Below are 23,986 nucleotides of genomic sequence, written 5' to 3'. Positions count from 1 at the left end.
AAAAAAAAACTTCTAAAGAAAGATGTTTCAGTTAGACTCAAAGTTTTCCATTACTGTTTGTGATCAGTTGCTGCCAGTGCTATGCTGCATGGATTAGGGCATGTCTGGTTGAACAGAGTCATGTGCAGGAGAGAATAAGGAAGAGTGAGGAAAATGAGGTTGCAGGAATATTACTGACCCATCTGACGACACACTCCTATAGACCTGATGACATCTTACTAGGCATTACCTCTTAATGGCTGTGACATTTTCCTATAACTCCATCCTGGAGATCAGGCCTGCAAACTATGAAAGGTTGAGACATACTTAAAACACAAATGATAACAACCATTAACTGGCTTCTTGGTTGATTTTTTAATATATTTTTTTTCAATTTTGATTTTATGTGTTTATTTTTTTCTGCATGTTTGTAACTGTGTTGGTTTGTGCTGTGGGAGGTGATTCCTAAAAAACACATAATAATGATAAAATCACTGAAATATAATACACTTGTAGTGTGTGCAGTTACTGTAAAGAACAGAAGACGGTATTGGATTCTCTAGAACTTGAGTTACATACAATTGTAATTGTGTGGGTGCTGGGATCCAGCGTCTGGTCCTAGAAAGGACAGTAGGCTCATAACTGCTCAGACATCTCTCTAAACAATCAAAGTCCAATTATTTCTATTTACATGTGTCAATGTATTCCATATGGAGAAGATACTCAAAAAAGCAGAAGAGGGCTGTAGAGTCCTTATAGCTGGAGTTACAGGCAGTTATGAAGAGTCATGTGGGTCTAAGAACTGAACTGTAGTCCTCCTCTAGACTAGCAGTCACTCAAAGCTACTTTCTGCAAACTTTGTAATTGACATTTCTTCCATTCAATCAGAACTTTGCCTGGAGAAAGAAGCTGACTTGACAGCCTTGAGATTTGTCACCAGTGTCTCTACGTTGTAGACGTAAAAATGCATACTGCTCTTTGAAACACTGCTTGATAGCAATCAAGTTATACATAGGTCATTGAAATATAATAAAAAATGGTTTTCCTTTACTGTAGGTGAACAGTCTTGACCAAGTGGAATAAAGGAAATACTACCAGCCAACCTAAAGCATTAATTTACCAAATGTTAAAATGTAAACATTTAAATAGTAACCTAAAACATCAAAATAAACAAAATGCATTGTAAATTAGATATGTGCATACAAGTATATATATATGTATATATATATATATATATATATATATATATATATATAGCACATGTTATAAAATAAGCAGATACTTTGTATCTGTCATATATATTGAATGTAATATATTAATTATCTATCAGCTACCCATTTCCCTACTAATAACATTATTTACCTTGAACACTGTGCATAGATGTTTTAAAAAATGATTTAAAAATTTCAAGATGTTATTTACTGACTACAAATAATACAGAAATACAGATAATATTAACTACAGTGCCAGGCTGCTTGTTAAAATCTTACATGCATAGCAGATTGGAAATTCTCTTCTTATTGGAAAATATCCACATGTTTTTTGTGGATCTATGGTTTATACTCCTCCAAGGAAACACTTAAGAACTGAGTCTCCCTTTACCTTTGGCACTTTTATCTTTACTAGCTAATGTTCAAGATTGTCAGGAAGATGATAATAATAGTATTAGTAGAGAAACCTGCACATTCCACTGTATATTGTCTGTTAATTAACCATGTCAACTCCTGGGGAGGCTGACAAATTCCCATATTTAGTTAGACTGGCTGGTTTAAGGCCCAGTAAGTCCTCTATCAACTCTCTGGTGTTTCTGTTACTGGTGCTTGACTCTGTGGCTTGCTTTTGTGTGGAATCTGGGGATGAATCTCTGGTCCTTCAGCTTGGCCTGTAAGCACTCTGGAGACACAGCTATCTCCCCAGGTCTGGGATGAATTTTAGGAGAAGACAAGCTTGGCTTAACTGGGTCCTTTAATTAGAGCTGATTGGAAAATATTTTGTACTTTGTCTGGTTTCAGATATCTTTCTAGTATTCCTTTGAACAGTCTGGTTTTGTTTTGCTTTAAAGTTAGTAAATGCAAAACAGTGAATCATGAATAGAGTAGAATCTTTCCCTAATTATTTTAGGGACTTTCTAGACAGCATGGGTTTCCTGCCATGGTGCTGATGACTAAACAACTTAAGGGTTTTAAAAAGACAAATGCCTTCCTACTCACTTTGCATTCCTGGTTTAAAACATTTGCTGCATTGCTGAAAAAAGACATTACTGCCTTAGGGCACAGAAGGACACTGACCAGCACTAAGGTGTATGGCACAAAAATCCCTCAGATTAGAATTAATCTGAATGAATGATGCTCCCTAGAGGTGATGTTATAGTGACATTACAGCTCAATGTGGTTACTCGAATTTTTAGAGCATTTTGGAAAAACAAAGAAGAAAAAGGAAAACAAGAGGAAAAAAAAACTTGTTTCTATGTGTTTCAATGTGAACACAGTTACCATAATGGTATAGTTTTTACATTTAGTCTGGTGGTCTGCAAGGGTCTATAGCATGGGAGAAACCGACTAAAATGTAGACTTTAATATTAATTATATTAATATTATTAATAGACTTTTAATGTTTTTCAAGTCAGTATAAAAAATAAATCATAATTATAACAAATTTAGTGGCCACAAGATAAATTTGAAGCTTTTAAGGAAGTACACGTATTTTAGCAGTAACATTATAGAAATGTCATTGTATAATGAGAAGACCACTTCAACAGTAACTGTTCAGTGTCCATACTGAGATCCCTACCACTCTTGGTGGTGTCATTGTTAGGTTGATAATAGAGGCACACACAATTTCAAAATGTGCTTTACAAAAAAACATTATAATAAGAAACATTTTTGCATTCCATGAATAAATACTAATTGAACACTAGAAATTTTCTATGTACCATAAAGAAATTGTTAATACTCAAGACATGGGAAATCAGATTTGTTTTAACTGTTTTTCATAGATTAAATGTACTCTTAAGACTCATTGTACACTGCCTAAGAAAAATACCAGGATATTTCTTATGTAGCAGCAGTCAGAATTTGACTATATATATCTTGTGGCTCTGCATTTTTCTATTTTTAGTCTCACAACATGCACATACACTTGGAATTTGGTAAAGAGGAATGGACAGTTTGTCCAGGATGAAAATTTAGAGTGTTGATTTGAGAATCCCTGTTTAGAGTAGGACCTGCATAGTCACTACCATGGAATCTCCACAGGGACTCTGTGAGCACATGTCACTGGACATTTCAGTGGCTGAATATATCATTTACCCAAAACCATGTCAGTCTGGATATCCAGCCCTGGACACAGATACTGCAATAGCTCCATGTTACCACTTTCATAGTAGAATACATCTTTGCTGTTCCAACCCCTATGAGAAGCTACCTTCCTTTAAGGATGCTGAGTGCAAGTGTTGGCAAATCTCGGAGCTCCTTATGGGATAGGAGCTAAATGTATCTTTGGGCATAATAGTGGTTTTCTTCTGTAACACTTCTTTAATTCTTGTTCATTAGTATTTCTTCAGTTTATTTGTTTGTTTGCTATTTATAAGTGAGGAATCACTTTCTTCTCTTCTTTGCCCATAATGTTCAGTTATGAGATCTTTGAAATGCTTTTGCTTTTCCTATACTCTGTTGACTGTCTAACTTGAGACCTGTATGTGTCCTTGTTATAGTTACAGCAAAACACCTGACAGAAACAACATAGGTGAAAAGGGTTTCAATCTGGTTCATGATTTCAGGAACATCTTATTGATTTACACTGTATATTTAGAATATGCTACTTACAGTCTAATCTGAGAAAGTTATATCCATACTACCTTGAGCTCTCCCAGGAGTGTGTTAAATAATCAATTATTCAGGTTATCTTTAATGTTCTTCATTAGTGCTACCATGATCTCCATGTAGCACTAGAAATATTGTATTGGAACTATTTCTGGTAATACAGACTTCAGGTTGTGGACACGAGAGTATCACATGTATTAGTTACTCATTTTATACCTTACAGGTTACTGATATTTTCTTAGATTTTTAAAAAAATAATTTTTAATCAATTATTTAAAATCAAACTCTTTTTGTAGACATTCAAATTCTTTTAACATTTTTACATTTTTTGAGAATCTTTTTAAAGCATGTTTGTGTACTATATTAAAACCATTTCCAGCCCTTGACATGTCTCCAGAATTTCTCTTTAATCATTAGTTTTAAATACACACACACACACACACACACACACACACACACACACACACACGTATAACTTTCTGAGTTGATTTGGTATTGCTCATATACATTTATTTTTGGTAATGATGACTTGGTATTAGATAACCAATTGGGGCCTTGACTTGGGAAAAACTGATCCTCTCTCGGCTTGTAGGTCATTAATTGCTTGTAAGTCTTGATCTAGGGCTTAGCCTTGTGATATTTGCCTCATCCACATAAGGATGATGATTGCTATTGTCATTTTTTAGGTGTTTTTTTTTATGTGCCCCTAGTGTTAAGGATTTATGAGTGTAGCTCCCATATACAAATGATACAGTCTCACAACTGATGTTCTGGTCTTCTGGCTTTTGCAATCTTCCCTATAGTTGTTCTGTATTTATTTCTCCCTGAGCCTTACATATAAGGATTGTGTTACAGATGTATCAGTTGTGGCTGGGCAGTCAATAAGACTCTGTATTTTAATTAGTTATTTTTTTGATGGTCTGTGGCTGCTGCAAAAATTTTAATTTATGAGAGCTGAGAGCTATACTTATTTCTGGATATTAAAAATGCAGTTAGAGAGTATATTGGTTTGGAAATGTAGCAGTAGAGATTCTTTTCTACATTCCATGGCCTCACCAGTAACATGTAGTTGGCTGAGTCTATAATACCAATGTGAACCTATTGAGCAGGAAGATGGAAGTACCACTATTGTACTAGTAACATCTTGCCATTCTGGTCATTGTTGTAGTTTATAGGCATTGCAGTAGGGTAGGTCTTTTGATTACTTTTCTCTTTTATCAACTTGTCTGGTGCCTTCTGGTAGTGAGTGAGGAGGCTTCCTAGTCAGATCCAGTGTGATTCCTCCAACTCCTATGTCTGAAGTGTGTGTGAAGTAACTCCAGCAATAGGAACTTACCTTCAAATTAAAGAGATGATTTAATGTCTACTTTTCTACTAGCTTCTATCACTTCTTTATGTGTTTTGCCTAATTTATTAATTTTACCCTCCAAAAAAAAGAAAGGAAAAAAAGAAAGAGACAACAACATATAACAATTAAAATGTGGGTAGTCGTTTTTTTGTTATTAACTGATGAAGACATATGTGCTTGTATGCATACATATCACTTGCTATATTATTTCTTTATTCACTTACTTCCCATTTACTAGTGAGAAAATATGAGCTTTTAGAAAAAGAAAATTAAATTGTTCTGCTTAGAAATAATAACACTTTTTTTGCAGCTTCCAGATTATGATCCATCTGTATTTTTGTCCATACAAATGAATATTTATTCTGCCTTTATGATGGCTCATAAAGTTTAGAATCTCCAGGAATATGGTCTCAATTGTGGATTATTTAAATTATGTTGTCCTCTGGATATATCTGCTGGATTGAGGTATCTTGATTCAAGGGAAGATCCATTTAGTTCTGGTAGCACCAAATCTTATCAGGTGATCCTGGGTTATGGAGAAAGAGAGCTAAGCCCTAACATGCAAGCATTAGTTCACTGCTCTTTGGTCAGGATTATGGATGCAATATACACTAGCTTCTCCAATTTCAAGCTGGCTTGACTTGTCTAAAACTACATATTCTAACGTGGACTTCTTCTTCATTAAGGTGTCTTTGTGAAGGTATTCTTGAAAGCATACTGAAAGGAAACAAAGACAGCCTTGCTATTATGAGCATCATCTAAATTATGCCTAATATAGTAATGCAGTGAGATAGCAGAAGAGTTGACATTTGTTTACCTTTATAAAAGATGAACATGAAACTGGGATGTAGACAGCCAGCCATTTTAGATGCTTTATGAGCAGCTCCAAGTTTGTAAAAATCTGTCAGACTACTTAAAATTATTATTTCCTTCCCCATTCTATTCTTTTCTAATTTGAAAAGTGTAATAACATAGATCACAAATCTTCATTGAACTACACAGATGATGTGAATGCATCACAACTAAAAGAATATAGTTAATATTTAACTCTGGTGAAAGGTGACTTTTCACATGGTTGTTGTGGCTCGCTTGGGGTGTGTGTAGGTTGTTCCCAGGTTGGGAACTGGGACTGTTGGACTGTTCTAGAGCCTTGGTCTTCCTACATGATTACCAATGTGTTGTGTTGATTGCATCCCCATTACAGAAAACATTTCCTCACCTCAGAAAAGCAGCCCCTGTGACAAGTATTCCTTTCTTCTGGAGATTGCTCTGTTTCTAATTAACCAAAAGAGATCTGAAAAAGATAGCTCCCAATACTTTATTAACCATTTCTAAAGTGCTTGTTCTAACTATACTGATCATCAAAGTATATGTTGATTTAAAGCTTTGTTTCCTTTTGTGTAACCCATGGCTGTAAAAAGCCTGAACACTAATCATGACATTGACTATTGGCTCTGCCTGCTCTATGATGTGGAGTAAACTTTCAAACTATACCATTCCATTTGATAGAACTTTTCTTTGTATTGACTTTCTTAATAACTTAAAGCATTTATATGGTATCAGCATGATATATGAAAATGAAAGCTGAACACAAAACTACCTTTCATGAAGGTGATAATGTCCTTGTTCAATAACAAACAAGAAAAGCTACAGTTATTGATACATCATAGGACATTTCAATGTATTCTTGCCCTCCAGATTTATCTCTGGTAAATAAAGGATCTGGTGTCTATAGCAGTTAACAAGTTATTTGAAAGATATTAAAAGCTTTATTAGCAGATTAAGTAGTTCTTTATATAGTGGTAAAAGAAATTTGCAACTGAGATATATGCTCAGGTTATATTATTTAGGAAGGAGTTAGGGCTGTATCTGTGGCTTAGCAGTCAAGGCCTCTTGTTCTTGCAGAGGTTCTATTTTTGGTTCCATCACTCAGATTGGGTAGCACACGAGTGGCTGTAACCATAGCTCTAGAATGTCTGACTCATTTTCCTGCCTTTAATAGATAGTTAGGAATTATGAGGCAACAATGCATCTCTAGAAAATCTTACAGATGGTTTTATAGATTTTCTTTGGTGTTTCAGGTGACAACACTTGTCAACACAAGCAACAAAGGTCCATCTGGTAAAAAGAAAGGAAGGTCAAAGAAAGCCCATGTGCTGGCAGCATCTGTAGAACAAGCTACTCAGAACTTCCTGGAAAAGGGTGAACAGATTGCTAAGGAGAGCCAAGACCTCAAAGAAGAGTTGGTGGCTGCTGTAGAGGATGTGCGAAAGCAAGGTAGGTAGAATAACACTGTCCTGACGCCGTGGGTTGGTTTATCAACAGGACATTGTTCTTTAGAATCAAAGGAATAGTTTGCCTTGTCTGCTCTCTGCACTTACTGTTTTCAATATTTGCTGGGGTTATTTGCACAAGTATTTTTGCTGTTGAAGTGTGGGCATGGTTTCAAACACCCCACTTTTGCTATTACTTAGAAATCTTCCTGTTGCTTGCTCTTAGTAGATAGAAACACATTCTTCCTTCAAACTCATGGCTTGGGATGGATTTGGAAGATTCCATCCATATAAAATGGCAGAGTACCCAGGATTTTAAAGTGGATGGGGGGAAAGTATATAAAGCCATGAAGAACAAATGTCTTCATGATTCTTGAATTTTCTTTTCTATACACAGCTTTTCTCACATATCTAGCTATTTAGCATACTGTGTATTTGCAATTTTGAACATTTTCATTTTCAATAAAATATGTGTAACATAAAAATAACGTCTGAACTGCTTTTAAGGGTGATTTACAGTTAGTGTTGGTATGTCTGTGCACATCTTTGAGAAGCTTATGACTAGACATTTTCTTCCTAGAAAAGTACATATGCACTTATTCAACTATCCATGTAATCCCTTCCCAAAAGCCTCTGTATCATTTTTTATCTATTTGACAACTGTTCATATTTCATAGAATGGGGACCCTGCATTATGTCTTTTTCTGCAAATTTCTGGCATATATCATTAAATACAATGTCTTCAATGAACATACACACTGTATTTTAGTTTTATGACTAAATAATTGTCATATATAAATAATTATAAATATAATATGAATTGTCATATATAAATAATTGTCACATATATATATATATATATATAACACATACATCTCAAATATACATACATATTCATAGATTTTTTAGTGGATTTCATTATTTGTTCTTGTGAATGAAATTGCTATAATAATATACAAAATTAAATTAACATACTTATTTTTGATGTTTAGTTTTAATTATCAATTTGACAATTTAATTTAATTATCAACTTAAAATCCCATGGGAAAAGAGAATCAGTAAGACACTGCATACATTTGGTGCTCTGTAAGGATTGTTTTAACTAAGTTAATGGATGTGAAAAGACGCAAATTTTCTGGAGGCAGCACCATTCCTTAGGCAAAGTGTCCCGAGCTGTATCAAAATAGAAATGAAAGCATAGACCAAACGATTTTCTGAACATTGTTTTTTAATGCCTAGAGGAATGAGTCATTAAATAACTGTTGAATGAATTCATGGTATATTTGTACTGTATATTCAATAATCATACTGTCTTTGCAGTTCATAGATGAATGTTTAGTATCTTAAATTAAAATCCCCCCTTTTTCATGCAAACACACTTATTTTCCTCATTTCTGGTGTGTATGATCTACACATGTATGTACTTAGTTTTGCATGTGTGTGAGCACACATACACTTGCTCTCTGTGTAGGTGGAACACGAGATTGATGTGGGGACTCATTCTGTATTGATTATCCATTTTATTCATTGAGATATTATCTTTCAATCAAACTGGGGAAATGTCAATATAGTTAGTGTTGCTTACCAGTTTACTCTGTGGAACCCTTCTAATTTCTAAGGCTGCAATTACATGCAGGCTACCACACCCATCCAAAATTTACATGGGCTTCTGGAGATCAGAATTCTAGTCCTCACAATCTTGTAAGAGGTTTAACCTCTAAGCTATGTTCTTGGCCTCTGACTATCCTTCATGACACTATTCAATTCCTTTCTCCCCAAAGTTAACTTGACTTATATGGCACTGACTCAAATTGTTTCTTCAACTGGACATGTTTGCTGCTCCATATTCTACCTTCTATGAACAGACCAAGAGTGTGTTCATGTCCTGAGAGCACAGATACCTCTAAAATCTGAAATGCACCTGAAAGTTGGTGTTTTTCCTGAAGGTAGACACCTGCTTGCCTGCATGCATCTGTGCCCTAGATAATTATTTCTTGTTGTTGTTTTCTTATATATACTAATGGGCACATGTGAAAATGATGAGGCGTGCTCAGGTTGACAAATGATTATACCTGTGGATCCCCTAATGTTCTCAAAATACTGAACATATTTACAGTGGAGAGAGTTTTGGTTGGTCTCTATCTCTTTATGGATCCCCTTTGACAATAATTTTCTTTGTTTAATTTCTCTGTTTAATTTCCCCTAGATTTTCCTCCATTTTTGTATCTTTCTAAGTTAGGTGCAGTCTTTTGAGCTTGATGTTTAGTTTTCATGAGGCTTACAATTATGGTCTATCATAGCCCCAATAGAATATTCAATTGAGTATATTTCTCTTGTTGTATGAAAATAAAAGATTCTAATTCTGGATAGCTTACAGTGGTTGTTCTTTTGAGAATAATTGAAGAAAACTCTGTGTTATAAATTTCCTGTTACAGAATTGATGCTTATGTATAACTTGTATGAAGCCCTGTGGCCATGTGCTCTTTCACTGAACAGTGTCATATTCGAATATATGTATGTTACATGCGAAGTAATAATCAAATCACTGAAAAACTAGTATATAACTCCCCTCTTAGTGCCCTTGCTTTTGGATATCACCTTACACTTCATATCTCAAGCTCTGGTTCCACTACTGGGCCTACAGATCTTCCCATCTTCTTTCTCTCCTTCCCCAGTGACAACTAATTTTTCTTCCATATGATCTCTGTGGCCAATGTGGCTTCAGTCAGTTTTCATATTGTCTCTTTATTTGGGATTTTGTATACAAGTTGGTGACTGAGCTGATTTTCAGAGTGATAAGAAGAGAGAATTCTGTGAGAAGGCGATAAGGGGGAGGGCAGGGGTACATAGTTATGTAACATACAGTGCCACCTCTTCCATCATAGAAATATATGTCTATTAACATAGAAGAGCAAAACAATATGTGGCCATTTACAATTGGAGGTAATAATTTTTTCAGTGTTTTCTTCAGTGTCTATTCATGCCTTATTTACTTATCTAGGTGCGAACAAATTTAACAAAATTAATATTGCACAGAAAATGCTCCTCTTGCCTTTCTTCCTTCTCTTCTTTTTCTTTCTGTCACTCATGCTATTTTTCCTCTTTCCCTCCCTACTTCCTTCTCTTCTTTCTCACTTTCTATTATTTTCTTGAATGTCAAGACAGATTCCAAGCTTTTGCGTACACCAGGCAACTACTTACCTCTGAGCTCCATTCCTCGTCCTTGTTTGAGCATTTTCAAATAAAATCTTCAAACAGTGTCACTTTTCTCCAGCATAGAAAGATGTGGAGGGTTTTAAGTATCCATTTTGTGATTTCTGATTGTCATTTAATTTTGTTCTTTTATAGCTTCTGGATGTTTGTGGTTTTAATTATCTAATCTGGTAAGGTCATATACAAAGTTATGCATTTATAGTATGCTGTCACTACATCACACTATGATTAAATTCAGTGTTGTTTAAATGTATTTATTATCATTTGAAGACTTATTATCTCCTTAAATCTAGGCTGCATGCCTGATGTTAAAGTGTGCAGAATGCAGGCGAACAATCATTTAGCTATAGAATCTTCTACAGAATATTCATTCTTTTAAATTATAATCTAGGATTCTTTGAATGAAGCTGTGATCATGTTTATGTGAGAAGCATGTAGTAAAAACATATTTTCAATATTTATATCTCTGAATTCAAAACATGGAACTCTGTTGACTTAAACTTGGATGAAGATAAGAAATCCAAGTGTGTGTTTCTGTCAACGGACTGCCTGTTTTATCTTAAATAAAATACTTGACTAAGCGCAAAAGCTTCCAAGGCTAGGTTTGAGCTTCATTAGATAGGGACAGTGCTTGCTACACTGTTTGTCTGTCCTGGAAGGTAAGGCTTAGACACCTAGTAAGTGATGTTGAGTACAAAACTGTCCTTGGTTAACTTACAATCACTATGACAAAACACGAGGACTAAGGAGACTTATAAGAACGTTTAATTTGGGGCTCATGGTTCCAGAGGGTTAGTCCATGGCCATCATGGTGGGGAGAATGGCAGCAAGCAGGCAGGCAGGCCTGATGCTACGTGAGTAGCTGAAAGCTCCCAGCTCATTGTACATGCCTGAAGCTTTGAAAGACACTAGGAATGGTATTACCCTATGGAACCTCAAATCCTATTTCCAGTGACACACTGCTTCCAACAATGCCACACCTGATCTGTTTCAAATAGTTCAGCTAACAGGTACATTCAAATATATGTGCCTTAGGGTCATTCTCTTTCTCATTTAAACCTACATAGAGGCTTTCCTGGGAAACCAGTAGATATTTAGAAGCTTAGTTGGAATTTTAAATTCTAATATTACAAATAACTAGATGATGTAAAGTGAATCATGTGTGTTCAGAGTCAGTAGCTCCAGTGTTAAAATATAGACAATGACTGCGTTTACCCCTAGGTGATTGTTTTTACCCAAATAGGTCAAAGGAGTTTTAAAAAATTAAGTGGATATTGGGTGAGATGACACAGGAGGTAAAAAAAAAAAAAAAAAAAAAAAAATGCTCTTGTCACCGGGCCTGGGACCCTCATGGTGCTGCCCTGATACATGGGGTGCTTACAGAGAGAGAGAGAGAGAGAGAGAGAGAGAGAGAGAGAGAAAGAGAGAGAAGACAGAGAAAGATAAATGCTGCAGTAGATTAAGTTCTGGTTTGTTAACTTTACCTATATCCTTGGGAATTGCTCTCCTGCTTGAGGATTTTTTCTTTTTGTATTTTCTGTTTGGTGAGCCAGTGAGTTCAGTTGTAGTTGCTTACAGGAGAAGGATTTAGGTGTTATTTATAGAAGCATAGGCAACATACCAATGGCCACAGCATTGAATAAAATGACTTTCCCTACCGCAGTGACCATTAACAGCCTGTAGTCTTCATTTCCCGCCTATTAACCAACAAGCTCAATTCCTCTCAAGTAGATTGTTGAAACATTAAGGTAGTATCCAATGGTCTTTCTGAGGACTGATTGTCTGCAGGGCACAGAAATGGTAGGAGTTGAATATACACCCAGCATGCCACAGGAGAATGATGTGTATGTAAGAGCCACACATAGCAAATCTTTTCCAGAACAGGGTAACAGAGAGGCTGTTACAAACACACCTCTACATTTCAGCTCTGTGCTCAGAAAGTTTAAAGCACAGAGTGCTTAACACTAAGATTTTCCTGTACCAAAAGCATGTCACCAACTTTGGTTAGTATCAGAATCATATGAGAAGTTTTTAAAATCCTAACATCTATTTCCTGCCAGAGAAATCAGATTGCTGAAGTATGACCTGGAAACCAGTGATTTAAGCCCCACTCTTGGTTCCTTTGTATGAATTATTTCTGAGCAAATGGACAAATTTTCTGATTCTACATTATGTGCACTTAGATGGGTGATAGATCCTGTTAGCTGGAGGCATACGTGATCGATGCTAAGTGTATGTGTCCCTCTTAAATTGAATAGTTGAGTAAATACGCATCATCTCCCAGGCAAGATTTAAATCTCAGTGGGGTTTTGCAGTGCTTCCAACCTTGTAGTTTACTTTGATGTAGGTACTTAAACTTATGTAGTAAAAAATGACCTAATACTTACATTAAAATATAATGGATATGTGATGTCTTAGGACATTGGACTTTCATATCATGATGCATTGCAGGCACTTGAGAAGTGTGTAAGAGAATCTTTAGCAGTCTTGTCTATTAGATTTTTATGTATTAAATAAGTTTCAGAAAAAGAAAGGTATACTGGTGAAATTAATAGGAAAGGTGAAGGTAAAGCTAAATGTTTATTGAAAATTTGTGATAATGGTAGGTGAGAATTTCAAGTAATTCCCAGAGGCAGAGGGAAAGGAGCCATGTGGATGAGTGAGGATAGACAGAGAAAATCAGGTTTAATGAGCCCTTTTGTTTGCACGTATGATTTCAAGTAGTCTGAGACAGTGGGGAGGGACGAGAATGAGCAAAATTTGTTATTATTATTATTATTATTATTATTATTATTATTATTATTATTCACTTCACATCCCACTTATTGCCCCTTCCTGGTCAACCCCTTCCACAATCCTTTCCCCTCCTCCCCTCCCCCTCTTCTTATCCTATGATTGGATGGGGGCTCCCCTTGAGTATCCCCCCAACCCTGGCACATCAAGTCTCTGTGAGTCTAGGTGCATCCTCTCCCACTGAGGCCAGACAAGGCAGCCCCAGACTGAGCAAATTTTACAACTAAGATTATTACACACAACATAATGGAAAAAAAAGAGGGAGGGAGAAATGGAGGGAGGGAGACAGAGAAATAGAAACAGATATGTAGTTGGTTATTACCTTCTAAGGGATATGTTGAAAGATTATCATGCTAAGTATCATGGGTTACATGAGAATAGCCCCCATATACTCACATATTTGAATGTTTTGAAAGTGGCATTCAGACACACAGCCTTGTATGGTTTTGTTGGAGAAAGTGTGTTACTGAGGGCAGGTGGGCTTTGAGGTTTCAGAAGCTCAAGCCAAGCCCTGTGGATCATTCTCTCTTTGTGCTGCCTACCAATCTGGTTGCAGGACTCTCAGCTACCTCTCTAGCACCATGTCTGCCTGCATGCTGCCATGTTTACCTTCATGATGATAATGGACTAAAGCTCTGAACAATAAGTTAGCCTCAGTTGTATGTTTTCTCCCTAAAACAATGTGGTCATAGTGTCTCTTTGTTGTTATAGAACATTGACTAAAACACCAAGTCTTTTAAAATCCAATTGAATCAGGAAAATCCTGGTACAGGCACATGGTTCATGTGCAGTTACCTCAACAAACGAAGGTAAACAGAAGCATCTTGGTGCCATGGTTCTGGTGATAGCCATGGGAAAAGAACATTCAGAAAACTGACTGTTTCAAAACTGCAGAGAAGAGTCAATAAATTTCCCATTTATTGAAAGGAAATAAGAGTTCACATTTGCTCTTGTAGGGGCCACAGGCAACATGACTGGGAAGTCCTCGGGGACAGCAGGACAAGAGTTGAAACCAGTTTGATTTTAGACATTGACAAATTATGATCCCTTCCTCGCAGATGGTGATGACATAGGGATGGAACATTGACAAAACAAGGAGATCTGCAAGTCTCTGGATTTGATAAATGAATCTTTCAGAAAAGTAACATCCCTTTGAGTAAGTGCTCTCAGAGACAGAGAGAAGGAATGAAAGTACAGTTTGGGAAGAAAGCCCACATTTGGAATTTAGAATGGGCTATAAATGAATTAGAAAGAGGAAGCTGCCATGAAATGTGAGGAAAAACAGTAGAGTTCTGAAATAAAAAAAAAAGACAGAGAACTTTTAATAAAGGAGACAATGATTCGTCTGCTCCCTTAAAATGCTGTCAACATGCTGAATTTTTCTGACAGTACAGACCATGAACACTTTAGATTTTGCAAGAACGATGGCATCTATTACATTTAAAATTGAATTTTCAGAAAGCAGCAAAGACAGGAGCAAAAACGACAGTGTGTGGGGGCTAGAGCAGGGAGGCTGTGCAGACAGCCTAGCCAAATAAATGTGATGTGTGAGGATCACTAAGAGACGTGTCAAGGAGGGCACCAGACAGTGACCTTGAGTGTCTACACTTCTACATGCCATGCATATAAATGTACGTACGTGCACACATGTCCATATCGTACACAAAGGAAATGAGGAGGGAGCAGAGGAAAGATGCTAAAATAAAAGAGAGTAGATGGTAAAGTAGTTGAGCCTGCAGGGAAGCAAAGTAAACCTGCCTTTATCACTCTCCAACTATTTCTTTTTTACTTGTTTCTTTTTGCCCCTGTAAATCCTTTGGGATGTAGCTGAGTGACTGTGTGCTACCTTGTTCTTTTGGGAGACTAACATGATGCCTGCCACACAGTGGCATTTAATATATTCATTGGTTGATTGCCAAGGGATGGCAGGAAAGAAATAGAAGAACTGTGGAAAAACATTGTCCATAACTGTTTCCTTGTTTATGCTTTACAGCCTAAATCAGAGTAGGAGGAAAGCCATAGGTATAAACAGAACAGGAAAAGGATCAAGTGATGGAAACATGAGATGCATAAGAAAGCTGCCTTTACATGAATATCAAATAAGGAAAGATCAAGTCTAGAGGGGATTTACAGTAGGCTGGAGAGGAAGCTCAGGAAGTCTCTACAGCAAGCATAAAGCTGGACTCAGTAGCACTCCTCTGTAATGTCATTACTTCTACAGTGAAGTGGCAAAGAAAGCAAGGAGAATGAAGAGCCTCTCTGCAGGCTCTCAGCCAGCTAGGCCTATGTAAGTACTAGCAAATATTAAAAGGGAGACCCTGTATCAAATAGAGTAATGCAAAAGACCTGCACCTGAGATTCATTCTCTGACTTCCCCACAAAACCTAAAGAATTGTGAAAACCTACATAAATGTACACATATCATACATACAAACAAATATTTCATAGAAAAGATGAATAATATCTAATATCCATTTGATGAACTTGTCTATTTATTTTGAACAACAACGTAGATGGATTTAATGGGCCACAAATACTTGTCTTTTGGGTGGGTTTAATAGATATGTTTGTCATTGGAACCTATTTAATCTTTATCTCTCTCTTCTCTCTCTCTCTCTCTCTCTCTCTCTCTCTCTCTCTCTGTGTGTGTGTGTGTGTGTGTGTGTGTGTGTTTATGAAAAAGAACTGATACTATTCGTTCTTTGGGAATAGTTGAAAAGATCAATTTATAACAGGTTTAATCATTATTGCCTAAGAATCTTTTGTTGCTTCAATGTGTAACATCATCTTCTAGAAACTTATTAGATTTGGAGTCGACTCAAAAACTATAGTTCAAATGATAAAGCCATTGTTCTTATCATTTTATTACCAGATTCCCAGTGATTGAACACATCCTCTAGCCTTCTACCTTAGCATTTAGAAAAGTAGAACCCATTGACCTTTTAAGTTTGCATCTCCATTTCTTCTGTGATCATAGAACAGTGTCCTAGATGTCTTACAGCCTCACACCTCAACATTCTCATTGCCCATTTTCGATTCAGACAATTACAAATTAAAAGTATTAAGAAATATTCCTGAATCAGAGTGATGTATACCAAGTCATGTGTGATTGTGACCTCCCATTAATCTGTGAGCTCTGTTAAAGTGACGGGTGTGCAGGTGAACAAATGTGTTATCTTCATGGTGCCACTTTCTAACAGAAGGTGATGGTGCAGCATTCCACTGTAAAATTAACTCTTATTCCCCTGATACAATTGTGGTCCTGGAGGCGTACTGGTAAATATTCTCACCCTTTCTATCATTTCTGGACTCAGGCTAGCTGGCTCAACTCAGCTCCTCTGGCTAAAACTCCTTCCCAAGCTGACTGGTTCAGTCTGGCAACTCACTGAATTTTCTGATTGGCCTCAACGTAACTCTGGCAATTTGTTCTAATCTTCTGGCTCCTCTTTATTTTTGGTTTCAGCCACCTCTGATGACTTGCAATGAACTGCGTAAGCTCAGGAATAAACCCCACTGCACTGCACTCACTGTACTGACTCCCAGCTGACTGACTCTCTGCACTGCTCTGAAGTAGTTTCTCTTTCCTGTGCTGTTCTCATGAGAATTGGGAGTATCTTATCTCTGACTCATTCTGTCAAATCTTTCTCTGATTCATCACAGATTTGTCTGTTCCTCAGTTAGACATCTCTTTCAAACATGCCTGCTTCTTTCTACAAACTAATTTTATCTCAAAGGTGTGTACTGAGGGCACGTCTGTATTATAGCTAGAGGAGATAAAGGTGTATCGTATGTCTGCATTCCTGCTGGATCGCACAGAACTAGGTCTTTGCATGTGATCCCTTGCCAGAGCAGGCATGTTGCTGGATTATACTTATTCTACATTCTAGTATGTATGCCTAAGTCCGTGGCTTTCCTTTAGTTTGAGTTAATCTTCCAGGTAAATTGATAAATTGATATCAAATAGGTATTTAATTTTGTTTTTATTTATTTATTTTAATTATTTTATTGCTACTCAGTCAACACCAATTTAATGACTATTAACTAATGGGTAGTGTCATGGGAAGCAAAACAGGATGGGAGAAAGAAATCCTTCATACCCTCAAGAAACTGTAAGACTGTCTGCTCATGACGTAATAACCCCATCTCACTTCTTGTTTGTTGGCTGTTGACAAAACAGTGGATTTCCAATGAAATTCCCCTTGATACCATTTGTGTTGCCTGGATAGCTGAGAACTGGTCAGAACCTGGTCTGGGAGGTCCCACTATCACATGGTTCTGCCAGTCCACCTCCAACTTTTCTACAAATGAGTAAATCACCCATGTGGAAGGGATGTCCTCCGGATGGGCACTTCAGAGGAGACATGAGTGTATCGCCAAGATGCTGTTCCTTTTAATGTGTCCCTTTACAGCTTTGGGCTTCTACTTTTCATACTCTGAATGCTGGTAGAACACTGGGGTTTATTTATATGTAGTGTGCCTGTTCTTTTCCCAAGTGCCTGACTGCATTTATAGGTATAGAACATTGCCATTGTTTAGAATGTGCTCCTAAAGCAGTGATGTGAACCCGTTTTTTCCCCCTCCTTTTCTAGATGGGGGTGCAGATTTCATTCCACTAAGTTCATTTCTTTGAACTTAGATTTTGCTGCATACAAATAGCTTGTTTTGAAATTTTTTTCCTACTCAAATACAGTGTCCTTAGGAATCTTTATATGACTGGTCATGAAGTGCTGACAAATGTTCAAGCATCTTTCATGAAACAGTCCACAAAGTGCTTTCCATGTAGCGTGTGCTTCTCTCCATTTTTCATTCATTAGTGATGCCTGATGTGCTGTAAGTCATTGTTGGCCTGTAATATTTGTGGGGTATGATGACAATAAATAGAATTGCACATCGTCAGTACAAGTCTAACTCATCTCAAATGTTTTTCAACCATTAAATGAATCTACAGATTCTAAAGCGTCAAATATGGAGTGGCAACTTTAATGTAGGAAAGTCATCGAGTATAGGAGCCTAGGACAAACATGAAAGCTGGGATGCCAGGTGGCTTGTTCTTCAGATTAGACATGTAACACAGCTGGATCTTCAGATGTTTCCCTACCGGCATGCAAACTTGAAACTACCTCTCTGTTTATGGCTTCCTCTCCTTGTTCATAGAAGCTTCCTGTTGAAACTGTTTCTCTGTGTGAAGTTCACAGATAACATGCATCAGAATACCTGGGATCTGACCGAAGATGTGTTTAAAAACTAGGTTTCCAGCTTCATCTTAAACTTTGATTAGGAGATCATAGAAATCCTTACTGCTTGGTGGTGCTCTCAAGCGAGTTTTAAAATTCCACAGTTTGATAATCATAAAGGCTGGAGTTTAATACTTCCCTATGAGTACAATTTTTATTTAAAAAATCACTTATTTTTATTGTTTGAGAATTTTATACATGAATGTAATGTGTTTTGTTCACCTTTAATTAATATAGAACTATGTGTGTGTGCGTGTAAGTGTGCATGTGTGTGGATGTTCATGTGTAAGACTGCACATGAATTTGAAGGCACACATACATCTATATGTGTATGTGTATGATTTTGTATGTGTATATTTATGATGTAATGTGTATAAAAACCAGAAGTCAGCCTGTGGTGTTGTGTTTTAAAGAATATCCACCATGGCTTTTAGGCAAGATCTCTTACTGATTTGTATACACTGGGTAGCCTGGAAGCCATCTGCCTGTCTTGGCCTACTCACCACTGGGATTCTATGTGTGTACCTTCACTCCCTGTTCTTTGTCTTACAGCAGGGATAATCAAAATCAAACTCAGGTCTTTGTCCTGCTTGCACGGCAAGCACTTTTCTAGCCTTGAGTAGATCTTCTTTTCTTTTAAAGTGATGCTATCAGGCCAGTGGTACAGTGGTAGTTTAGTGGCCTGTGAATACTTCTCATACATTAGACTCTGTGCTTTAATCCCCAGAACTATAAACAATAACAAAAACAAAAAATCAAAAAAACCGCAGGAACCAAACAAATCTCAACATTCCCAGCTGCTACCAAAGATGGAAATCACTTTCTAGAAGGTTTTACCTCAGAAGTTTGCAAAGGAACCCAAAAGTGTATGCAATACTGGACAGATAAAAGGAAGAGGGGCATGAAAATAGCAGAGAGATGCACTCCTGTGGAAATGCCACAAGCCTACAAATTCACCTTAATGCAGATGCTAACATTTGCAAGGATTTTTTTAGAAATGTATATTTTATTAAATAAAACACATTGCTTGTCAACTTGGACTTAGTTCAGGGCCCAGGTGTGTTCCAGGTCTACAAAGTGACCTTGTTGTAAAAGAACTGGAAAAAAAAAAAAAAAAACCTTTCACCTCTCCCTGTTTCTGGAACCCTTGGGTTTTGGGAATGCTGCAATGTTGAGGCAAAAATAATGACAACAGTGACTGCTGAGTATTGGCTGCTTGTCCATTGTCAGACTCTGCCTATGTTTTCTCAGAGCTATTGTGCTAACCATCAGAACCACTACTGTCATATTCTTTAGTCAATGACACTATTCTGATAGATCACCCGTGCATAATTACAAAGAGCGTGTCTAAGTGTTGGCTTCACACAAGCACTCTTTTATGTGCTGAGAATATAAAATAAAGAAAACAGACATTCCCTGCCTGTGGCAATATTGCACTCAAAGTGAGACACACAAATTAGTAAAAACTTACATGAATTAGTGATTTCTGATTGTTTAGCTATACTTTGAGAAGTAGCCAAAAGCCTAATACATGAAAGAAAACAAAAATTTAATAAGTTGAGCTTACTATTAAAATGAAAATCAGAGGAGAAGAAAAGATAGCTCAGCAGGGACTCTCATAATGGTGGAAAGAAAGAACCAATTTTACAAAACTTTCCTCTAATTTCCATATGTGTATTGTGTCATGTACACTCCTGAGCATGTAAATGCACACATCATGCTCACACATTATAGTATGTTTAAAAGAGAAAAATAAGAAAATACTAATACAATTTAGGCAAACCACACTTTAGGAGAAAATATGTGTACCCTACTTCTCTGATGAAAGATTTGCATTTGTAATACACAAAGTACCCTTAAAATTCAACTGTGATCAATGACAACCTAATTCAAAGACTGAATGAATGGTTGAAATTGACATCTCATTAGAGAAAATGCCCAGATGGAAAATAAGCAGAAAGAATAATGCTTCTGTTCTTGTGACTAGGGGCAGGAGGACAGGCATAAACAGTGATGTTGCACTTTATTCCTTCCACAGTAGCTAAGATCTCTGAAACAGGTCATCGTACCTGCTGGCAGAGGGGTGAAATGATGACTCTGGAGGTGATAAGATGACATGGCCATGCTTTCTGAAATGCATGCTGACCAATTTGGGAAAAAAATTATCATAAAAGTGCTATACAACATTGTATATTAATGTCTTGATTTTCAAATGTTTATGTACATCACAGTACCTACACATGTATAAACTTCATTTTCAAATAATTTTAGAATTGCAGAGATTTTTTAAAGATAATACTAAAACTGGCAATATGCTCTGTACCCAATTTTTTCTTATCCATAATATCTGATACCCATGTGACAATTCTTTGTCACAATTTATGAATCGGCATTGATATCCCATTATTGAACTAAGTGCAGGAAGAAAAAGAAGAGGAGTAAGAAACATGGGATTGAGATACTTTGCAGAAGGGGCAAGAACAAAGGAAATACTGATGAGTTTTTATTCTATAGCTGACTAAAGTGATAAGTGATACTAATAAAAAATGAGCAATTATGAATCTATGCAACTCTGAAATCTAGTCTAGAATCAATAGAAAACAATAGATTGTTTAGATAATCTTTCCTGATACAGTTGTGTTTCTTCTAACACTTCTTATTTAGATATTAATTTCTCAGTCTTAGTAAAGATGTTATACTCAGAAAAAAGAAAGGGAGGAAGGAAGGAAAGAAGGAAGGAAGGAAGGAGAGAAAGAGAGAGAAAGGAAGGAAGGAAGGAAAGAAAGAAAGAAAGAAAGAAAGAAAGAAAGAAAGAAAAGAAAGAGAGTGGAAGGAAGGAAGGAAGGAAGGAAGGAAGGAAGGAAGGAAGGAAGGAAGAAAGGAAGGAAAGGAAGAAAAGAAGAAAAGATAGAAGAGGCTTAGGAGGATATCTAATGTAAGGACAAAGAAAGAGGGAAGTTGGTGCAAAGCAAGAGAGAAAATTAAGGTGAAAGACTGAGTAGTGCCAGGAAAGTGTTTAAGGGTCACACACACCAGAAGACAGGTGCCTTCTGCAGAGCCAAGCATCCTAGAGAGTGTGCTAGGGTAGTGGGCAGCTTTGTGGGAGGGTCTTTTCAAATTTCACTTTCCAAGACTGTGATTTGGGGAGCTTGCTTCTCATATCAGGGTTTTCAAAAGCTCACTGTTGTCCACTCGTCCTACTTACACCTTCTGACACAAGAGGAAGAACAACCAGTGGGATCTGCAGCCTAGAGAAGTCTTGAGAAATCCAGTCCTAGGGCCTTTACCATTCTCATCATTGCCATTGTTCTGTCCACTGTTGGGAATCTAGGCTGGGTTGCTACTCTTTCTAGATGATTGCTGGTGAAGCTTTTTCAAAGACTGTTTTTCATGTCCAAATACTGAGGTATTTTAGGTAGATCATTCATTCACTTCATTTTTATTTGAATTTATCTCCTTTGTTAAAAAAAAATGGGATTTTTAATTTTTGCTTTGTTTTGCAATGCTGGATATTGAACCTAAAGCCTGACAAATGCTAGGAAAACACACTCCCTTGGGCTTCTATCCCTAAAACACTTTTGCAGTCCATTTGCAATCCACCTTTGACTTGCAAATCTAGAAGTTGAAAGAAAATCCTTAAACCAATGATCTGAACCTAGGATGCATAACAGAAAGCAGCCTGCATTATCACATAAAGAAACTTGATCATCAAGGGCTTTCTGGGTGAGCTAAGTCTGTAATTCAATCAACAATGCATTTGACATTACATTGTGACTAACAGGAGGATGTGGATTTCCAAGATGAAGCTGGCTCATTCATGCTTCCCTAATTATGATCTATGTCAGTAATTTGATATGAGGAAGTCTGTCTTCATTAGGTCTAGACCCCTCTGGAAGGGAGACTTAGTGAGCCTGCTTCTAAATTAGACTGCTTTTAGTAAGAAAATAAATGATGCTGGGGGGAAAAATATTCCCCAATCCATTCTGTGTTCTGCTAAGTGCTTGCTAATGCAAAGTCCCAGAAGACTACAGTCTGGATCAACATGCAATCAATACAATAATTTATGAGAAACCATCTCAGTGTTACAGGGCAGAACAAAAAGAAGTCTTTGTCTTCAGAGGCTGAGCATGGGCCTCCAAATAAAATAGAAAGGAACCTGACAGACAAAAAAGAAATGGTGGAGTGATGGAGTTGAAGGGAAACTTTGATCCTTTTGAAGACCCTGAAAATCTGTGTTTATTTTCTTGTTCCCTCAGATAAACAGGAAACAAAGGAGCTTATTTCTTCCAATCAACAGTCTTTCCACTGGTGCTTCTGACATTTTTTTAATGCTGTGCTTTGGAGAACTTTGTTTAGATAAGGCCTTTGCCTCAAATTCCCAGTGCCTTCATTGCTATTGATGCAGTGCAAATGGTATACAGTTATGTCATATTTCAAAACATAGAAAGCTTGTTTAATCATAAGCATGCAGTGCCGCTCCTAGCTGCTATATATGGACACTTCAGGTCTAACTCAGTTACTCGTGCTTGGGTGGCAAGTGCTCTCCCAACTGCCCTACCTCCAAGTCTCCTTCATTGCTTTTAAAAAATATTTATTGTATATTTCAGTATGGGTATGTTTGTAGGTCTGTGTGTGTAGCTGTGTCTATGAGTGCAGATTCCTGTGGAAGCCAGAAGAGGGCATCATGTGCTCTGGAATTGGAGTTACAGAGATGTGTGAGTCACCAGAACTGAGTGCTGAAAATTGAAATCAGGTTCTCTGCAGCATCAGCAAACACTATTAATTGCTGAGGCATTTCTCCATCTTCCATCATCATTTTAAAACAAAAATATATATATATATATTTAATGCTATTACCATTGTAAAAAATCCTCAAAGCATGTGTTTGATTGTGATGTTGTTCAGTGCTCCTTGTGATAATTCTGTTATAGAGCCCCATGTGGATTCATAGGGGTATGTTTATGGGATGAAAGTTCAGAAGTATTAAATATTTACATTCATTAAAATGTGATCTTTCAGTATAGGCAGAAGAGAGAGGAATTAATTAGTTTATTTCCAATCACAGGGTTTATGAACTTACTGCTTGGGTAATTTCTTAAATGTCACAATTAAAAATATTGACCTATTTATCTATGGGCTTTTATTGAAATGGTAGCAGCCATCTCTAAAGTCACCTAATAAATTTAAAATATGGCCTTTAAATCAGAATGTATCATCACTAGATTTTCTACCTCTCAAGTCCAGAACTCTAAATAGCCAGGGATGGTCTTCTTCATACATTATATTCCTGAGATCTACAATGTGATGTGTTTGTCTCCTTCAGTA

General features: G+C 36.8%; 1 protein-coding gene across 4 annotated transcripts in view; it reads left to right on the top strand.

Moving 5' to 3' along the window:
* The window catches only part of Ctnna2 (catenin alpha 2), a 1,050,408-nt gene that overhangs the window by 207,963 nt on the left and 818,459 nt on the right, over window positions 1–23,986 (top strand). For all 4 annotated transcript variants that reach the window (XM_034511450.2, XM_034511449.2, XM_034511447.2 and 1 more), the window contains one exon: window positions 7,230–7,425. In XM_034511450.2, coding sequence (XP_034367341.1) covers window positions 7,230–7,425 — 196 coding nt within the window. The remainder of the gene's footprint in view (window positions 1–7,229; window positions 7,426–23,986) is intronic.

The sequence above is a fragment of the Arvicanthis niloticus genome, chromosome 9 (genome assembly GCF_011762505.2).
Source record: "Arvicanthis niloticus isolate mArvNil1 chromosome 9, mArvNil1.pat.X, whole genome shotgun sequence".
Classification (NCBI taxonomy): domain Eukaryota; kingdom Metazoa; phylum Chordata; class Mammalia; order Rodentia; family Muridae; genus Arvicanthis; species Arvicanthis niloticus.
The sequence above is the reverse complement of the archived record's forward strand: the minus strand, read 5'-3'. Positions and strand labels throughout refer to the sequence as shown.